The following is a 16,388-nucleotide window of genomic DNA, read 5'->3' on the forward strand; positions in this document are numbered from 1 at the left end:
TAGAAAAAGGAGTCGCTGTTATTGATTTCTTGAGTGTTGCTTTCCTTACCAAGATGGCCTCTTTTCAATATAATAATATCATACAGTTCAGAACAATTATACACAAAAAAACAATTGTCTGTCTGTATTGAAAAAGATGCATGCATTGTGTATCAAAGTCCCAGAGGCAATTAAAGACGCCCAGGAACATACAGCTAACGCTCCCTATAGAATATTGAAACGCTGGCAGTAATTCGCTGCGAGCGTAACACTGCGATCCCCCAGAGAAGCATAAGGTGAACACTCCGTTCCTCGCGCATTAAGGTGTTCTATCTTTATTGCCGTACGTGCCGGGGAATAACTCGATAGACGGGACAGAGGGGGGATATAAAAAGAACAGAGGTGACTTTGACTGATACGGCCGTCCTTGTTTCTGTCCGTCTGTAACAAGCAGCCTTTAGGCTCATTTATGCTTGGACAAAAATAGATGCGTGGCGTTTAAAATAGTATTATATGTCCTCATACTTTCACGCTTGTGTATTTATAATCTGCCAGTTCTAAATCAGGATTTCCCCCCAACTCTCAACAAGTATTGACAACAGAGATTTAAAAAAAAAAAAAGAAAAGAAGTCTATGGATGTTCTGTGCATATCTGACAGTGGGCATAAATGAGCCTTGTGTTATCTCGCTGCGTTAAATCAAGTCAATACTTGGCTTACTTGGAGATTTGGAGGGATTTGAGCATTTGCTGTTAATTGCTTCAAAGTGAGGCGGAACGATTTTCGAGAGTTTAGTGAGGCACGAGCATTTGGAGTTTGACTCTCAACTACAATATAATAAACCTCTAAAACAGGGGTGTCAAACTCTTTTTTTTCGCGGGCCGCATTGTAGTCATAGCTTCTTTCGGAGGGTCATTATGACTGTCAACCCAAATAAATGTATGAGCACCTCATATTATATACAGTGAAAAGTACAAAACAAACTGACAAATAACTGACAAATAAAAAAAGATATTATTAAAAGTGAAGACAATTTGCAATTCTAGTAATGACAAATTTGATGCACAAGTTGTCTTCGCGGGCCACATAAAATGATGTGGTGGGCCATATCTGAACCCTGGGCCTTGAGTTTGACACCTGTGCTTTAAAACCATCGTCATACATCAAAGTAGCCTTCACATATCATCTTTCATCTCTTTTTTTTCTTCGTGCTTATATCACACAAGCCGCCAACACTTTATATTTCTTGCGCCAAAATAGTAAAGGCCGCCTCTAATGCTAGCTGCACTCGCGTGACTGTGGCGCCTTCTAAACTGTGCATGATGCTCAGATTAGTGCACATGCTGCAGAGAGGGAGGCGGGAAGCCTGTGTGTCCAAACACATCTGAGAGGAGGAACACATGTACTTGGCTGTCTATACAAGTGTCGCTTTGCATGTCGAGGGGGAGGTGAGCATGTTGTTGCATGTGATGCCGCTCGTGCAAGTGCCTTACTGTGAGTGACAAGGCAGAAAAAAAAATATTATATTAAAATCTGAATCCAACCATTTTTTATTTTTTTTTCAAAACAGCTATTTGCAAACCCATTGTAGCAGCAGTAATACACACTCCGCATGGAAAGTAAAGAGCCAAGTGGCAAAGGTGCATACGTGTGCACTATGAATCCCGCAATCGTAGCGCTGTTGTTGAACATTATTTGCCGTAGCCATAAAGGCAACAAAGGAATACCTCAGCCCAGCGTGACTGAAAGAGTCCCGGTTCCTAGTTATCAGCGCTTATTGTTCCAATCAGGCTGCTTTTGAAAAGGAAAGGCGTGCTCTCCTTTGGACAGCTCATTAAGATAACGCACATGAGCTCCCCATCGTCGCCATTAAAGTGGAGCTTGTTTTGGGCTGCTTTGTCTCGGGCATGAACCTGTGCCTTTGTCAGCACAATTGGAGCCAGATGGCAACACAAAAGCCGCCTGTCTTGAGTGCTTACACGAGCCCATCTCAGAAGACAACGGCCATTAGCTCGCTTTCTCCAGCGCCGCCGCCCCGCGACGTCCACCTGGATCGAAACAAGATCCACATGATGACGGGAGGGATCGAGGGCAAGGACCGATAAGTCCGTTGGTCGCGAGTCGTCGCTGTGATCGGCTTGCTCTTTTCGCCCGCGCTGTGCCAACCTCCTCTACCCTTTTTGCTAAAATATTCAGGCCGGCTAGTTGTGGGACAGCTGACCCCACTCCTGGCTGCACGGATCGTTCTGAAACATTCATGAGGGACTAGGAGGCAATAAAGAATAGAAAAAGTCATCGGCCCTACCGCCATCACCTCGCGGCTTATTAAAATCACATGGTATTAACTTTACTGTTGGCGGGAAAAGGCTAAATAATTCAATCAGACTAAAGGAGGAGTCAAATGAATGACGCAAATGAGATTAACGCTTGAGGGAGAACTGCTCAGGATGGTGATGAGCATTTACTGAAGTTTACTTGGCTTCTTTAAAGTTGTTTGTGGATTTAATAGTGGTTGTGCCATCAAGTCTTTTTTTTTTTTTTTTTTTAAATAAATGTATTTATTAAGTCTGAGAGGCTCCACATTTGACCAATATTAACAGAATCCCCTGATCAGTCTAGGCTGTAGTCCGTCTTTTGCCTCAAGCCATTTGGAAAGACCTTGGCCTGAGTGAATGTATAAAAAAAAATGAATGGATGAACTCGTGGACATGGCCAATCAACGCTGTAGGCCGCCTTTTGATAGATGGATGGATGTTATTTTGTAAAAAACAGAATTGACTTTGGATTTACCTGCCAACTGCAGAGACTCAGCTAGAAGCGTTGGCCTTGCTATCAACTCCTAAAAAATGTCTCTTAATTTAATTTCCCTGCTGACATTACATAACATGTCTCATTTTTGTTTTTATTCATTGGGTATTCCAATAAAAGTATGAACTTAAGAGGCAAAACTTTAAAACACAGAGTACTTCAAGGTTCTCCGGGGATGTTCCCTTCCTGGTACTGCATAGTGTCGATGTACACTCCAACTATCAAAAAGTGCGGCTCCGTCAACAGGCTTGATGTACTCGGGGCCCATTTGGTGCAACTTGAACATAATGAATTTTACAGTCAAGCTTTTTGGGGAAGGTGGAATGTAAAACAGCTTGTTGGCTTCTCTAAATGAGTGCATCTGTCTCCATTCAACACACACAGACACACACACAGTGCACACACACTTGACTATGAATGATGCCAACAGGCTGCTGGACTTGGTGCCTGGAGCAGGTCTCATTTTTTATGTGTATTCATGCATCATCAGCATTCACTGGCACTTGAGTAAACAAAGTTAACATTCACTAAGTGCTTTTGTTGGGTCGCCCTAACACCTGCCCACCTGCTCAGACTCTTTGCTTGAGTGTCCAACTGCCACATTGGCTAATTCATCTTCTTGCTTGTGTTTGACAAGTAACATAGGCAATAATTTACAAAAGCGCATGTTCATTTAATTGTTGATTTTTCCTTTCAGCCAAATTGTTCATGTGTGAAGCCGGCAATTATTGAATGTTGGAGATTTTTTGTGATATTGGCTATTCTTCTCTTTTCTACCACTATGCCTTTACAGTTCGACATTGTGTGGTTTTTTTTTTGCTTACTTTCTTTGTCCTTACCAAAAGCTGATAACACAAAGAAAAACATTAATCCTGCCAAGTATATTTTTCCCTGTCATAAACATACAGGCAATATTTCTGCGATTGCGATAACTGAGCAGGTGTGGATGGGCTGACCTGTCTTTGACTCTTCTTCTTCGAGTTCCTTGGCCTCTTCAGCTGTGAGGGGGAAAAAAAAAAAAAAAAAAAGAGCCGGTATGAGTAGAAGTTGATGGGCACAATGCAGTCACTTCATCAGCAGCCTGGGGCGAGCTCAAAAGCCATCAAGCTCAACACAACTGCGCCCCGTCGCGACACGCACGCTTGCACGCACGCGTACACGAACGCAATCACAGGCATAGCCAAGCCCAAACATACTATCCATCCTTCTCATCAGGAGAGTAAACACATTCGGCTTTAGCTCCTGGCTAAAAAACAATCAGTAGAGTTGTGGAATGACACTACTGTGGTGAGTGACGCACTTGCGCAAGGAACTTTTGAGTTGTGCTTAAACAGATTTTTTAATGGGCTTCTCGCAAATATTTCAGTTTCATCTGTGCCTGGCCATCCATCTAGTATAAAAAATAAAAAAAATTCGGAAATTGCCTCTGCAAGCGAGACATATTTGATATTATTTGGATAATAACCACCAGAGAGAGACGATTTCTTTTTTTTTTTTTTTTTACAAAAGTCAAAGTGGGCATTGGAGCTGGAGTGGCTCATTGACATGAAACAGAACTTCCCTTGCCAACAGGCTAACTTCAAGAAATTCTTGGCGTACTTTTACAAAAGCAAGTCAAGTCAAACATGTTATTAGTGTTTCATTTAAAAAAAAAACTGCATTGCATGATTTATGTAGTGTGATTTGGGACAGCAAGGAGAACATCACTCTATTCCAGTAATTACCGTGACAAAATACCTGAAGATCACTTTAAAAAAATAAAACTGCTGGTGCGGACAGGGACAGGATGGTGCTAAACCACGGGCTCTGCTGTCATGATTTCCGCGCAGAGTGGAGGAGACATTTAAATAAAGGTCAGTCGGTGTCTGCAACGGGGCCCAGAGGTTTAAAAATAGAAGTGACACAGACTTAGGAGGGGGGAGAGTAAATAGCTCTATGGAACATGTGCAATCAAATGAAATGGAAAGAGAGAAATATATAATGCACTGCCTGCCAGGGCTCTTGGGGTTGCGTGGCCCCCTTTTTTGTTGGGTGGAAAGGAGGTAGAAGCACTGAGAGCAGGATTGATTATCTGGTTAGCCATCTTATTGAAATGTAAAGGCGTACAGACGCCGTTTCCCTTCTGGCAGCGCTTTGGTGTTTGAAGTGGAGGTTCAGTGTTGCCTCGTACAATACGCACTAATGAAATGACAGGGTGTGACGACGGAGGATTATAAAAGCCAACACAATGGCCGAATTGTGCTTGTCTTCTCTTTAAATGGTGTTCCCGGGCCGAGCCGGATTGCAGTGGGCTCGCTCCTACACGCGGCGTGCGGAAGGGGTCAGTTAAAAAAAAGTGTGGAAGTAAGCAATTTATCTTTGCTGTCTTCTTTGTCATAATATATGTGGGCCTTCGCGGTGCGTATCATAACCCAACCAAGCAGCTGCGCCGATTGTACTCAGCAGTGAAAGCTCCAAATCCGGGGGTGGCATTCACAATATCTTTTTTTTCCTTACAATCTTCACAGCCTTTTCCACTATCCTTGATAATGAACACATGGATTGATAACAGTATCATCGATTGCGTATAATTCTTTGTACATTTGATGATTGGATTGTTGGACTTTTTACTTGAGTCATATTATTCTAAAGTAACAGTACTTTTTACTTAAGCAGATTTTTTGGGGGTATTTTTTTTTTCTTTAGTTACCACACATTTATATTTGAAAACACTGACCTCCAAAATGAAAGTATTCACATTTTGGTCAACCCGCAAGGCTTATTCGTTGACATGAGTCTGGTGGTGAGCCATCATTAGTGAGATGTGAGAATGCCCACCGGTGTCCAATGACCTCCTTACCTTCTCTCCTGGCCTCCTCACAGCTCTCCTTGATCTTCCTGCGGCAGACGGCGGCCAGCGCCACGAGCAAGACCAGCAGGCACACGGCCAGGCCGACGGTCACCCACAGCGCCACGGGGGGGAAGGAGAGGTTCTGTCCTGAAGCGGGGGAAGAGGGGTGGGGATTGAAAGCGGGGGCGGTGCAGTAGACAGGAGAAAACATTATGAGTCATACTGACTGATTTATTAAATTCAAATCTAGGTCAATCATCGTTGATCTTGGTGTTCCTTTTGATTCACAGTTAAGACTTGGTTTTGGACCTAATCCTTGGTGAAAAACTGATCCCAAATTTTGTCCCAAACATTATAACAGAAATTACATTACTAATCATCAGTGGTGACCATTTACCAGTCTTCACACCCAAAACCGAATTATGAAAGACAACAGAAGCACGAGTCAACCTTTTGGTGAGAATGGTTGGATGGACGGCTGGTAAGAGCCTCTTCAGAACTCCTTTTGAGTCATTCCATTGGGTCCAGATGGCTGCTTTTTTCGCTCAAACAACATTGGCATGGCATTAAGCAAGCTGGAGCTAACTATCGCCTTCTGCCGTCGAGGTTCTGATGAAGGGCGTTTTTTGGTGCATTATCTCCAACAGGGATCAGGACACAAACACGATTATGCATATTAACACATAAATTGTGTTTTTAATTAATGCTTTTCCGACACAGCTCTCTTGTAAAATCACATAAAAGTGAGTTACGGTGTCTCAGCAAAGGGCAAACTGATGAGTAGAAGCAAAAAAAAAAAAAAAAAAAAGGGGGGAAATGGTCAGCAGGAAAAAAAAAACTATATCAGAGACACAGACAAATTTCCCCTGAGTATTCAAACTGAACAGAGGGAGAAGAAAAGAAAACAGGCGAGCCAGTGAATGGCTATGAGCCTGGCGGTAGCACAAACAGGCTTCCTTCAGAGAATACCCGCTCTGGCCAGATAATAATGGAGAGGGGAGGAAAAAAAAAATACAGAAAAAAAAATGCTGGCTTTGGAAAGAGGAAATGATGAAGCATCTGCAAAGCCTTGGCACAGAGTCTCAAGGCAGCCAGTCAAGGCTTTATACAGTGAAGCCAAGATGGAGGGCAAACAGAGGGGATCCTTCCCGGGGATGAGCCTCCGTCAGAGGTGCTCCATCTGACGATGGCAAACAATTGTTCCTGTTTGTCCCTCGCAAGAGGTAATGAAGGGGCAACAGTGTTCAACAAGAAAGAAAAGGATATTTGAACAACTTGTACAATTTGGAGTCCCACCAAAACTGTGGTTAAAATATGTGAGCACAGTTATTCTTCTCCCAGCTGGCTTTGGGTGAGAGGTCCCCAGTTACACCAGTTTTAAAACAAGTGCTCTGGAAAAGGAATAAATGAACATTTGACCTCAACCGGAAAATTTCATTTTGAAAGAGGACCGAATCCAAGTTGCATAAGAGCAATACAAAAAAATAAATAAATCTGAATACAAACTACCAATAATATTTGGCATTAGTGCCGTTGCTACAAAGTGAATGAAATGTGCTCAAGTCACCTGTATCATTTTGATGATAACCAGCCAGGACTGATGCCTGTTTTTTTCCATCTTTATTCTTTGCTATTTAAAAGACGCCCCCCCCCTCCCTGAGAGCCTCATTGTATCCACAGAGAAAACCATACTCAAAAACAGTCATCTTCATGTACTGCGCAGGCACACACTCTCACACGCATTGATATCTTTTTTTTTTCAAGAGTGAAGAAATCTGACGCTCTTCGGATTGCGTCGTCTTTCTCATTCCCTTTTATTTTCACACTTTCCCGGCCACATTCCCGCTCCCTCAAGGCGGACTGATAAAGACAAATGCCACAGTCGGCTATCATTGCCACGCCGGGGCCCAAAGGGCCGCACGATCATATTTTTCTTCTTCTCGTGTTTGATGATGTGATTTTGTTTTCTTCAGAAATAGATTTGTCTCTAATGGCTTTGTTTACCTAGCCTCTATTCCCTTCTGTGCTAGGAAATGGATGGAGTGCCTTGGACATTACCTGCTGCAGCAGATTTTATATGGACTTGCACCAAACAAGCTTCCCTTTATAGGTGTATATCTCTAAATAGTTTGTGTGTGTGGGGGGGGGGGGGGGGAGTACATCAATTCCATCTTCACCATCTGTATAATTTCATGACAACTGCATAAAAACTCTGAAATTGGAAATGTGAAAAAGATTTTGCCATATGGCCATAAGTCGTATGATCCCATGTCCCATGTTTTTTGTCTGTATAGTCATCATCATTATCGGTGAAAAAATAGTTTCAAGAGCCTAAAGTCTCACTTTAGATCAAGTTGAGCTAAAGCAACTATCCGAACCAAGATAATGATAGCCTGAAAAATGTGTTTCATTATTAAACACCATTGGATTCTAATAAGAGGTCAGACAAATGTGTTTCAACTACCGTGACGGTGGGCGCACTGCATCTGCATATCGAACGGTCTTTCAACACAATCCTCCTCTATTGGTCTATTATTTAACACATTGCCAAACACTATTAGCAGACCTACATCCCATTAGAGAGAAGAGGTCTATCTAATAGACAATGGAGCTAATTTTAAGAAGGTTCAGTTGTTCCGTCATTTGTTAAGCCCAATGCAATACTAACCTTCTTGCTGAAATTCTTGTTCATAATCCTCCGGGGAATAATACCTTCTAGCGTGAGTAAAGGTTGATTTATCAAGAGCATACGTTTAAAGTCGCTGTATTTAAAACTATTCTTTTTCACTCGAAACACAGGTAATCTTTTTTTTACTTGAGTTCATGGTGAAAGTGGTTGCCTAAGATGACAGCCGCTATAACAGTAATTAATTGGGAGCACTGACAATCATAGCAGTATCGCTGAATATTACTCATGACCGCCTAATTACATCTTTTGGGATTTTTTTTTTTCCTGTAGTGTTCTTGTTACATCTGCTTTTGACACAGTTGTATGTTTGCGAGCAAACGTGATTGGGGTACGCAAGATAGATTTTGAGCTTTTAGCTTTTTGTCATGGCAGTAAAATTTGATGACTCTAATAACTCAGCTCCGCAAGGTCAAAGCTTGACCAAACATTTTGTGGGGCATAAAGAGATTAATAGGTGCCACCTACTGACCAAAATGTACAGTTGCAATAACTGCACTCCCCTAACGCGCCTTGAATCTGGACTGGACCGTTTTGAATTTCAACTGAGATAATCAAAGAGTAGTCAGCCATTTGACTATTTTAGTTTGATGTGTTATGAAGTGTTTTTCATGATCAAAAACCTTGTGAGTTCGAGATAAACTCTTTGGATGCACGAACCTACCTGTAATGGTGCCGCTGTGTGTCATGGTGAACACAACTGCAGTTTATCTTATTTTGTCAGCTGGATTACAGGTACTGCATTGCCTTTGGGTGTTTTGTATTTTAAAAGGCCACAGCAGACAGCTATGTTAAAAAATAGATGTTTAACAGGGCCAGGCAACAGTATGATAAAATGCGACTTCCTTATGGAGCTTCTAACATCACCTGTGAGACAGAAGCCCTCCTTATTCTTTGGAAGACACGAGCGAGCATTCACAAAGGCCCAGTTTGGGTATTGTTTTGGCTTCAGCAAACGTGAGTGCCACAATTTCCTGGCATTTTTTAGTAGCCTGGGTGGTTTCTCTCACACCTTTAGTGGAATAAAGTGGTCCAAAGACACCCTTGCCTGTCATCTCGAATGTGCCACGAGACGACGATGAGGATCAAAGCTGTTTTCCTACCGAGTGTCAGTTCAGCGTTACCTGCCTGGAAGAAACCTTTCGTCTTATGCTGTGACCAAAGGGGAATAATGTCCCTTGAGAGAGTGATGCCTTCGGGCTGAAAGAAGAGCCTAAAGCCTCACTGAAGTCAATGTGAGGGATGAGAAAACGTCAATTAGGAGTTTGCCTTAGGTGTCATGCTCGGCTTTATTCAACTCAAAGCGTCAGGGATGCTTATGGACAAGGGTTTTGACCAGCAGCTATGTGCAGCGCCCTGCTAAAAGACTCAAGGTGATCACAGCCATAGGTTGAAGAACAGTGAAAACCCTCAAGTCAAACACTTTGATAGCTTGTAACATCTGAAGTTGGATCAACATTTGCAAACCAATCGTTGGCATCAATTATCACAATGCTTCACGAGACCACATTTTGGCTGCGGTTGGTTTTATTTTGGTAGGGTGCTACTTCCTGTTTTTTTTTTTTTTTTTTTTTGCTCCTCGTCCCATTGGCTTGATGAGATAGAGATGTTTCGACCAGGATTTTGGATCGTGGTTGACCAAGAAAAGTCTTTTTTATTGCTCTCTTGCAATAGCCATTGGCTAACTAGCTGGCAACTAGCTTCTTCTCACTTGCCATTTAAAGGTAGTGAAGTGCGCTTACAGGGAGCCTTAACGTTAAGAAAATAATTTTGTCGAGATTAGTGACAAATCGTGAAATGTTTGATACTTGCATGCCGATTCGCCACATTAAAATGTTATTTCAAACGCTGTACAGTAAATGCAGGTTTTTGGATGGCCGAGAAGAAGGCATACATTCATTAAAACAACACAGTATAAACAAGATAGAGCAGTAAAGTCAATGAGATATAAAACTGAGAGAGACACAAGAGCTGGCGCTTAAATCACAATGACCGAACGCTGGCATTGTGATTGATGCGTACCACCTCAAAAAGTAGTGGCTTGCCAACGTAGTGATTTAAACATCTTCATCAAAGTCTTGTGCAAAAAAGAGTGGCAGAACAATAAAATAAATAAAAGACAACTCCTTTTGTGATGGACGGTGGCCTGAATGAAAAACACGGGTACGAATAGAAATGACGATGACTGATTCTCAGTTGTATTTTGGTATTAACCTTAAAACCATTCCTCAAATCCAGAAAAGCCCTTTCCATTAAAGCAAGTATGAAAAGCTTGTAAGTGCACAGTGACTTTTTTTTCCAATTATTCAAGTAACACCTACGCTCTTTGAAGAGTGAAAGACTACAAGGTGACTTGTCGACGAGGGGAAAAAAAACTTGGCCAACTGAGACTGATCGAAACGGTTTTCCGTCATTTTCTCAGCATTTCAACGCATCCCCTCTTTAGCAAGATGCTAGCTCGCCATTTCATTGGCATGCTGAGAAGCGGCACGCTCATATCGCGAGCAACAACCTATCGTCCAATTACTAACGTGATTTGTCTGACATTATTGCCTTTCCCTCAACGACCCCGGTCTTGTGGCAAAAATAAAACGAGCGAGGGACGAGCAGACACCCACATTAAAACTGGAGTAATGGCTGTGCATTAGCAAGAATAAAGTTTCTAAAGGCGCTCTATTTTTTCTCAGCAGGGGGATCTTTAAAAGCCATCTGCTGGCGTTGAAAAGCATAAGATGAGGGAAGGAGTGTGCAAAAAAGACTGAATAAATGAGAGTAGCCACATTTCCAGTGTTTTTTTTTTTTCAAAACCTGACCCATATGTAGCGCTATGTAAATAAAACTGACTCTGTCGTGAGGTTGCTCCACAATGTTTTGCACGTCCATCTTTATGTTCCAGTACCTCCAACTTATTAATTCCAACTAGTCTGTATTAGTATTTTTCCATCCTTTTCATGACATAATGCAATTGTAATGACGACCCTTTGGCAGTTGAGTAAATGAACGCCCATGGCCGCAATTTGCAGAAGTATGGTTTCATTCTGACAATGTAATGGATTATTAATTATGAGGTGCTGTGTTAAGGTCATCTCCCCTCGAGTCACACAGTAATGATCCACAGGTGAAAAACTTCGGTCAACCACTGGTCAAACCCTACAGGCTCAGGCTCTCATTATCACACACACTGAGAAAGGGTTGCTAGAGTGATGATATTGTAGTTTTCAATATTGTTGCTATCCCATGAAACCTGGTGAGTCCACTTCAGACAATTTTTTAATAGTTTTTTTTAGCAAAACATATAGCTAGCCTATTAAAATTAGTTTTAGTACATATGCCTCATAGTTCAAATCTCAGCTCGTATGGAGTTTGCCCGTGTCACTGAAGAATTTGGTACTTGCCCCCCACTTGCTGTCTTGTGTTATTATTAGGGCGGCGAAACAGTCCGCCTTGTGCTTTTAATTCATACACGAGTGCAAAGTCTACTGGTGTCAGAGTTGCGAAACGCTCACTTCTTCTTCATAGTGCGTGACATATTTGCTCATGGTTTTTGGTCCCGTCGCTGTTCAGCTGTCCAATTCCATTTTCTTCCCTGGCATTTTTCTTGCATGCAAATGTTGCATTTGTTTTAGCGCAAAGGGGAAAGCGTATGCTCACTGGTGAACATGGACTGAGCTCATACCGGCGCTGCACTTTTGACATGACATTTACAATCTATTTTTTACAAAAAGAAAAAAAAAACGCTGTAGCTGTATCCACGCGAGGGAATATTCTCCCCGTGTAAAGTTTATCCTTGTTATACTGTCCAACCTCTACCTCCAGGCTATTGTTTATGCAGTCTCTTTCTCAGCTATTACACATTCTAACCGCGCTCCACTTGCCGTATAGACTTTGGCGTGCTAACAGGACAGCCCAGCTCCAAGCAGTATTTTCAGTCAATTAACCAGTCTACTGGGCATGGGATTACATCCACCTGTGAAGATGAGAAAATTCACTCTCAAATTGCCAGCAGCATAATGTCTGAATAAGTTCAAATAATTAATTTCAGCTTAGTTGTCCTCCCTTCACACTTGCACTTTATTCACAGAATTGTGCCGATTAACTTGTCTTTAAGATGCACCAGAAATACAAATGCAAAAGTCTACAAAGTATGCTGGTATAAAAGCTCCCATAACATAAATCATTATGATTAGCACGAATTTTGCATGCAAATACGAGAACATGTAAAAATCGGCAATCTTACTGTTGGAAACAAACAAGTAGAAACAATGTGAAAATAAGACAAGTGTTACTTTTTGGTTCTTATATCACAAACAGGGTATTTTAGGTTGTATTACCCAGGTAATACAACCTAAAATACCCTGTTTGTGATAAAAGAACCAAAAAGTGATTGAAAAAAGGAAACAGAATGAACTTAGTACAACAACAACAACTAAGACAAGTGTTATTTCAAAAATAGTCAATTTACTTCCTGTTCATTGAATCTCCCAATTCTTCATTTTTGGTGACTGCATTCTGAATACCCAAATAAATCCTTCAAACTGTATAAATCTGTTTTTTTTTGTTTTACCTGCCGATTTTATACCGAAACAGTTTTTTCTTTGCAAGAGTCGAGTTTTGCATAATGCAAATGACCAACGTTGCCATTAGCAGCAATACATCCCAGCCAGCCACCTCCCTCCCTCTCCACTCACTCAATTAAGAGCTCCTGTGATGTCCAACAACTGACGGACACTCCATCACCTTCACACATCCGCCCTTACCGATTGTGGCATTAAGATGTCAGAGGCGCCCGGACAATTGATTTTCTTCAATCTTTGTTTTTCATTCCGTCTTAGCTTCTTTGTTTCTTCACACGGCCATCTTGGCAATGCGGGCAGAACTTGGAAGTGCCATAATCAGTTGACAATGTGGTGTTGTCTAAAATTTTAATTAGCTTTAAAACAAGCGCTCCCTTACCCTGCGAGAGGATGAGGATGTGTAGGAGAAGATTACTAGTGACAGCTATCAGTGGCCAAACAGACCATCAGTGTGGTCGAAAAGACTGAGCAGCTGAGAGGAGTCAGACAAGGATGCATTGATCCAGAATTCTAGACATGATTCACCATGAAGAGGAAAAAAAGGGGGGGTTGCTTCCAATTATTGCGTCGGTCCTAGTCTACTTTAACGAACCTCCTTGACACAAACAGTACACAGACTGTTTACCGACGCACCGAAGACTGAAGGACTCTCGAAAGTCAAAAGGATTTCTCTTTTCTACATCCTCTAACAACACAGCCAGTTTATAAGATCCACCTTGTGTCTGTTTTTAGAAGGATTTCTTGTCATCATTTCTGGTCTTATCTACCAAACAATTTGTCCGATCGGTCTGATCCTCATCTACCCCAAAGACCACATGCCACAAATTGACTGACTTCTGCTGTCTTTCGTCGTGTATTCGTCCATCTATTTCAAATTTACGACGAGGTATGCAAATCTCAGATTATGTCACAAAGAAGCCACCGCTTACAAATTGCAATTTACTTCCACGCTAAAGCAGAGCCAAAGTTAACATGTCGTAAGTGCATGGCGCTCACCGCGAGCGGTCTCCTCTGTAGCAGAAGACAAACGGCAGTGTCAGTTGTCTTGCAGACACCCTGCAGCACACACCTAGTATTGCTAAAACAGCGCCTGTGTTGCATCACTGCGGAGCCAAGCCAATGAGGAATATCACACGGGAAATTAACGTTAACATGACACCCGTTGAACCAGCCCCCCTTGAAGTGTTTATTTTAATCGAGAACCCATCCGGCGCTATCGTCATCTTGTGGAATCGTCTTTCGTGTTTGAGTTGTGGGAAATATATGAGTGAAACCACCGCATATGTGACCTTTGCATCGGTCTCTATGTCCACAGATCCCGATTTGAATTAGAAATGCAATCATGGAATCCGCACTGAAATCTAAATGTTAAACCCAGGAACAAAGCAGTTCTTCAAAGAAAAAAAAGGAAGGCTACTTTACAATGCAACGCAAGTGATCAACCAAACATGAAAGGACTGGGTGGACTTCTTCAAAGGACTACGGGCTGTTAGTATGCTTCGCATATTGCGGGAGAACCTGGAGAAGTGGGCGAATATGTGATGAAATTTTTAAAGGCATATCTTTGGATAGTTTTTGGCCTGGCTGTCTCTATTTATACATATATTATAATATATAAGTAAATAATTGTAATTAAAATCTTTGATGCCTCAAGTGTTACTGTATAATTTGCCATCATTACAGGATTGTACATGAATTTGAGAGGAGGGTCTCAAATGCTACATTATAAGATCTAATTTGGAATAATATTATAATCCCTTGTGGCGAAGGAGCCATCCACAGAGTTGAAATCATTAGAATATGCAACTATAGGGAATTAGTTAACAGTGAAAGTTGATGTAAAATAACGCATAACACCAAAATTATCACTGAGATTTATGGATGAAATTGTATTAATATAACACTCCGCGGGACATTTGGATTTTTACTTTTTTATTGTTGCCGTCATTTTACAAAAGACCGAGCACAGCAGTCTCCCTCAAATGAGTTGTGCCCACGAGCTCCTCGGAAATATCAGTGAAGTACAACTTCTCATGACTTATTACTTAAATATTCTTCACCTCCCTCCAGCGGTTTTACAGTCGGAGATCTCAGACGGACGGAACTTTTGATGTCAGTGAATGTCTCACTGAATGGGTCACACTGTAGCTAAATTGCAATTTGGGTGCGGATGTTTTTATTAAAAGCGGCAAAAAAAAAAGAATAAGCTCGGTTGAACTGTTATAACATATATTTTACAATACTTTTATTGGTTATTTGCAATGAGTCAGGTCACACAAATGGGGGGAAAAAAACGACAGCGTGAAAAAGTAAGACTCATTGTGAATACGTCGGGTGAATGTACATACTTCTATACAATGAGTCAAGGTTCGTTTTTGCCTTTTTATGTCAGTTTTCACACATACTCTTGGAAGCTCTGCCTTCTTCATCTTGTGTCTGCCAGTCAGTTACCCGGCAACACTCGTGTTCTTCCACCTGTGTCTGATTTCCTCGCCGGTTCAAAGTCAATTTACTTCCTTGTTTTCCATCCAATCTTGTTGGCTCATTTGTTTTCTGGTTGGGTTTCACTCTTGTCCTTAGTTTGAATTCAAAAAGCAAGGTTGTTCCAACTGTGGTGGTGTTCAACCCGTTTGCCTCACAATAGAGAAGTTCTACCTTTTAATCGGGCCTTCTTAATATTTTCATGTTCTCATCGTCCCACACAAAAAAACATGCGTGTTAGTGTAACTAAAGACTAAATTTGTAATGGTACGTTGTTTGTATTGATGATGTCACGTCAGAATCACAACATTGTTCTGGTGAAAGAGACATTCCGATGACACTCCTGGCCATGGCATTTTTGGGGAAGCACACATAGTACGCCATTTTCTAAACCTATTACTGGTTTTATCATAGCACGCCCGCAATGCCATTACAGTGTGTAATGTGGCAATGAGAAGTGGTGACAAATTGAAATCCAAGGGCATTATTGTCACCCGGCCTCGTGACTGAGTCAGCGGGGACAATGTATTAATAGCCCTCCCGGTCGCAACAGCACACACACTCCAATTCTAATACACTGTAGGGAGGACAAACATTAAGTCTACACACCCCTGTTCAAATACCAGGCTTTACATTTAAAATCTGGATTTGTTGAAAGACGTCAGTACTATTGTAAAGGAAGGAAGCCCTCATAGTGGTAAACGATAAACAACTGTAAAATGTTGAATTGACTTCCTGTGAATGACCCTGCTCAGATTGCCCTCTTACAGTTTACATGAAGAAAACAAATTACCTTCAACAAATTACCAACACATCCATCACTCGTCATGCGTGGGAGTGAACGAGAGTGGCTAAAAGCCCGGACAGACGCATAATATAGATATGATGGACTCTTTCAATCCGGGTCACCGAGTTGTCTCGGCCGTCGATGTAGCCGCACTTTACTTCGCCGACAGACGCATACGATGATGGCAAGTGATGAAATTAAACAGTTGACAATATTAATGAGAAGCAGCGCTAGTCTGTTTCTT

The 16,388-nt window shown here is 41.7% G+C and overlaps 1 protein-coding gene across 1 annotated transcript in view; it reads right to left on the reverse strand.

The window, feature by feature from the left end:
- Positions 1 to 16,388, reverse strand: part of cd276 (CD276 molecule) — a 46,612-nt gene that overhangs the window by 11,510 nt on the left and 18,714 nt on the right. The window contains exons 5-6 of the mRNA XM_085908052.1: positions 5,626 to 5,763; positions 3,743 to 3,784 (exon numbers count right to left, since the gene is read on the reverse strand). Of these exons, the coding sequence (XP_085764178.1) occupies positions 3,743 to 3,784; positions 5,626 to 5,763 (180 nt within the window). The remainder of the gene's footprint in view (positions 1 to 3,742; positions 3,785 to 5,625; positions 5,764 to 16,388) is intronic.

Source organism: Syngnathus leptorhynchus, chromosome 3 (assembly GCF_054491065.1).
Source record: "Syngnathus leptorhynchus isolate UIUO chromosome 3, UIUO_Slep, whole genome shotgun sequence".
In the NCBI taxonomy this organism is placed as follows: domain Eukaryota; kingdom Metazoa; phylum Chordata; class Actinopteri; order Syngnathiformes; family Syngnathidae; genus Syngnathus; species Syngnathus leptorhynchus.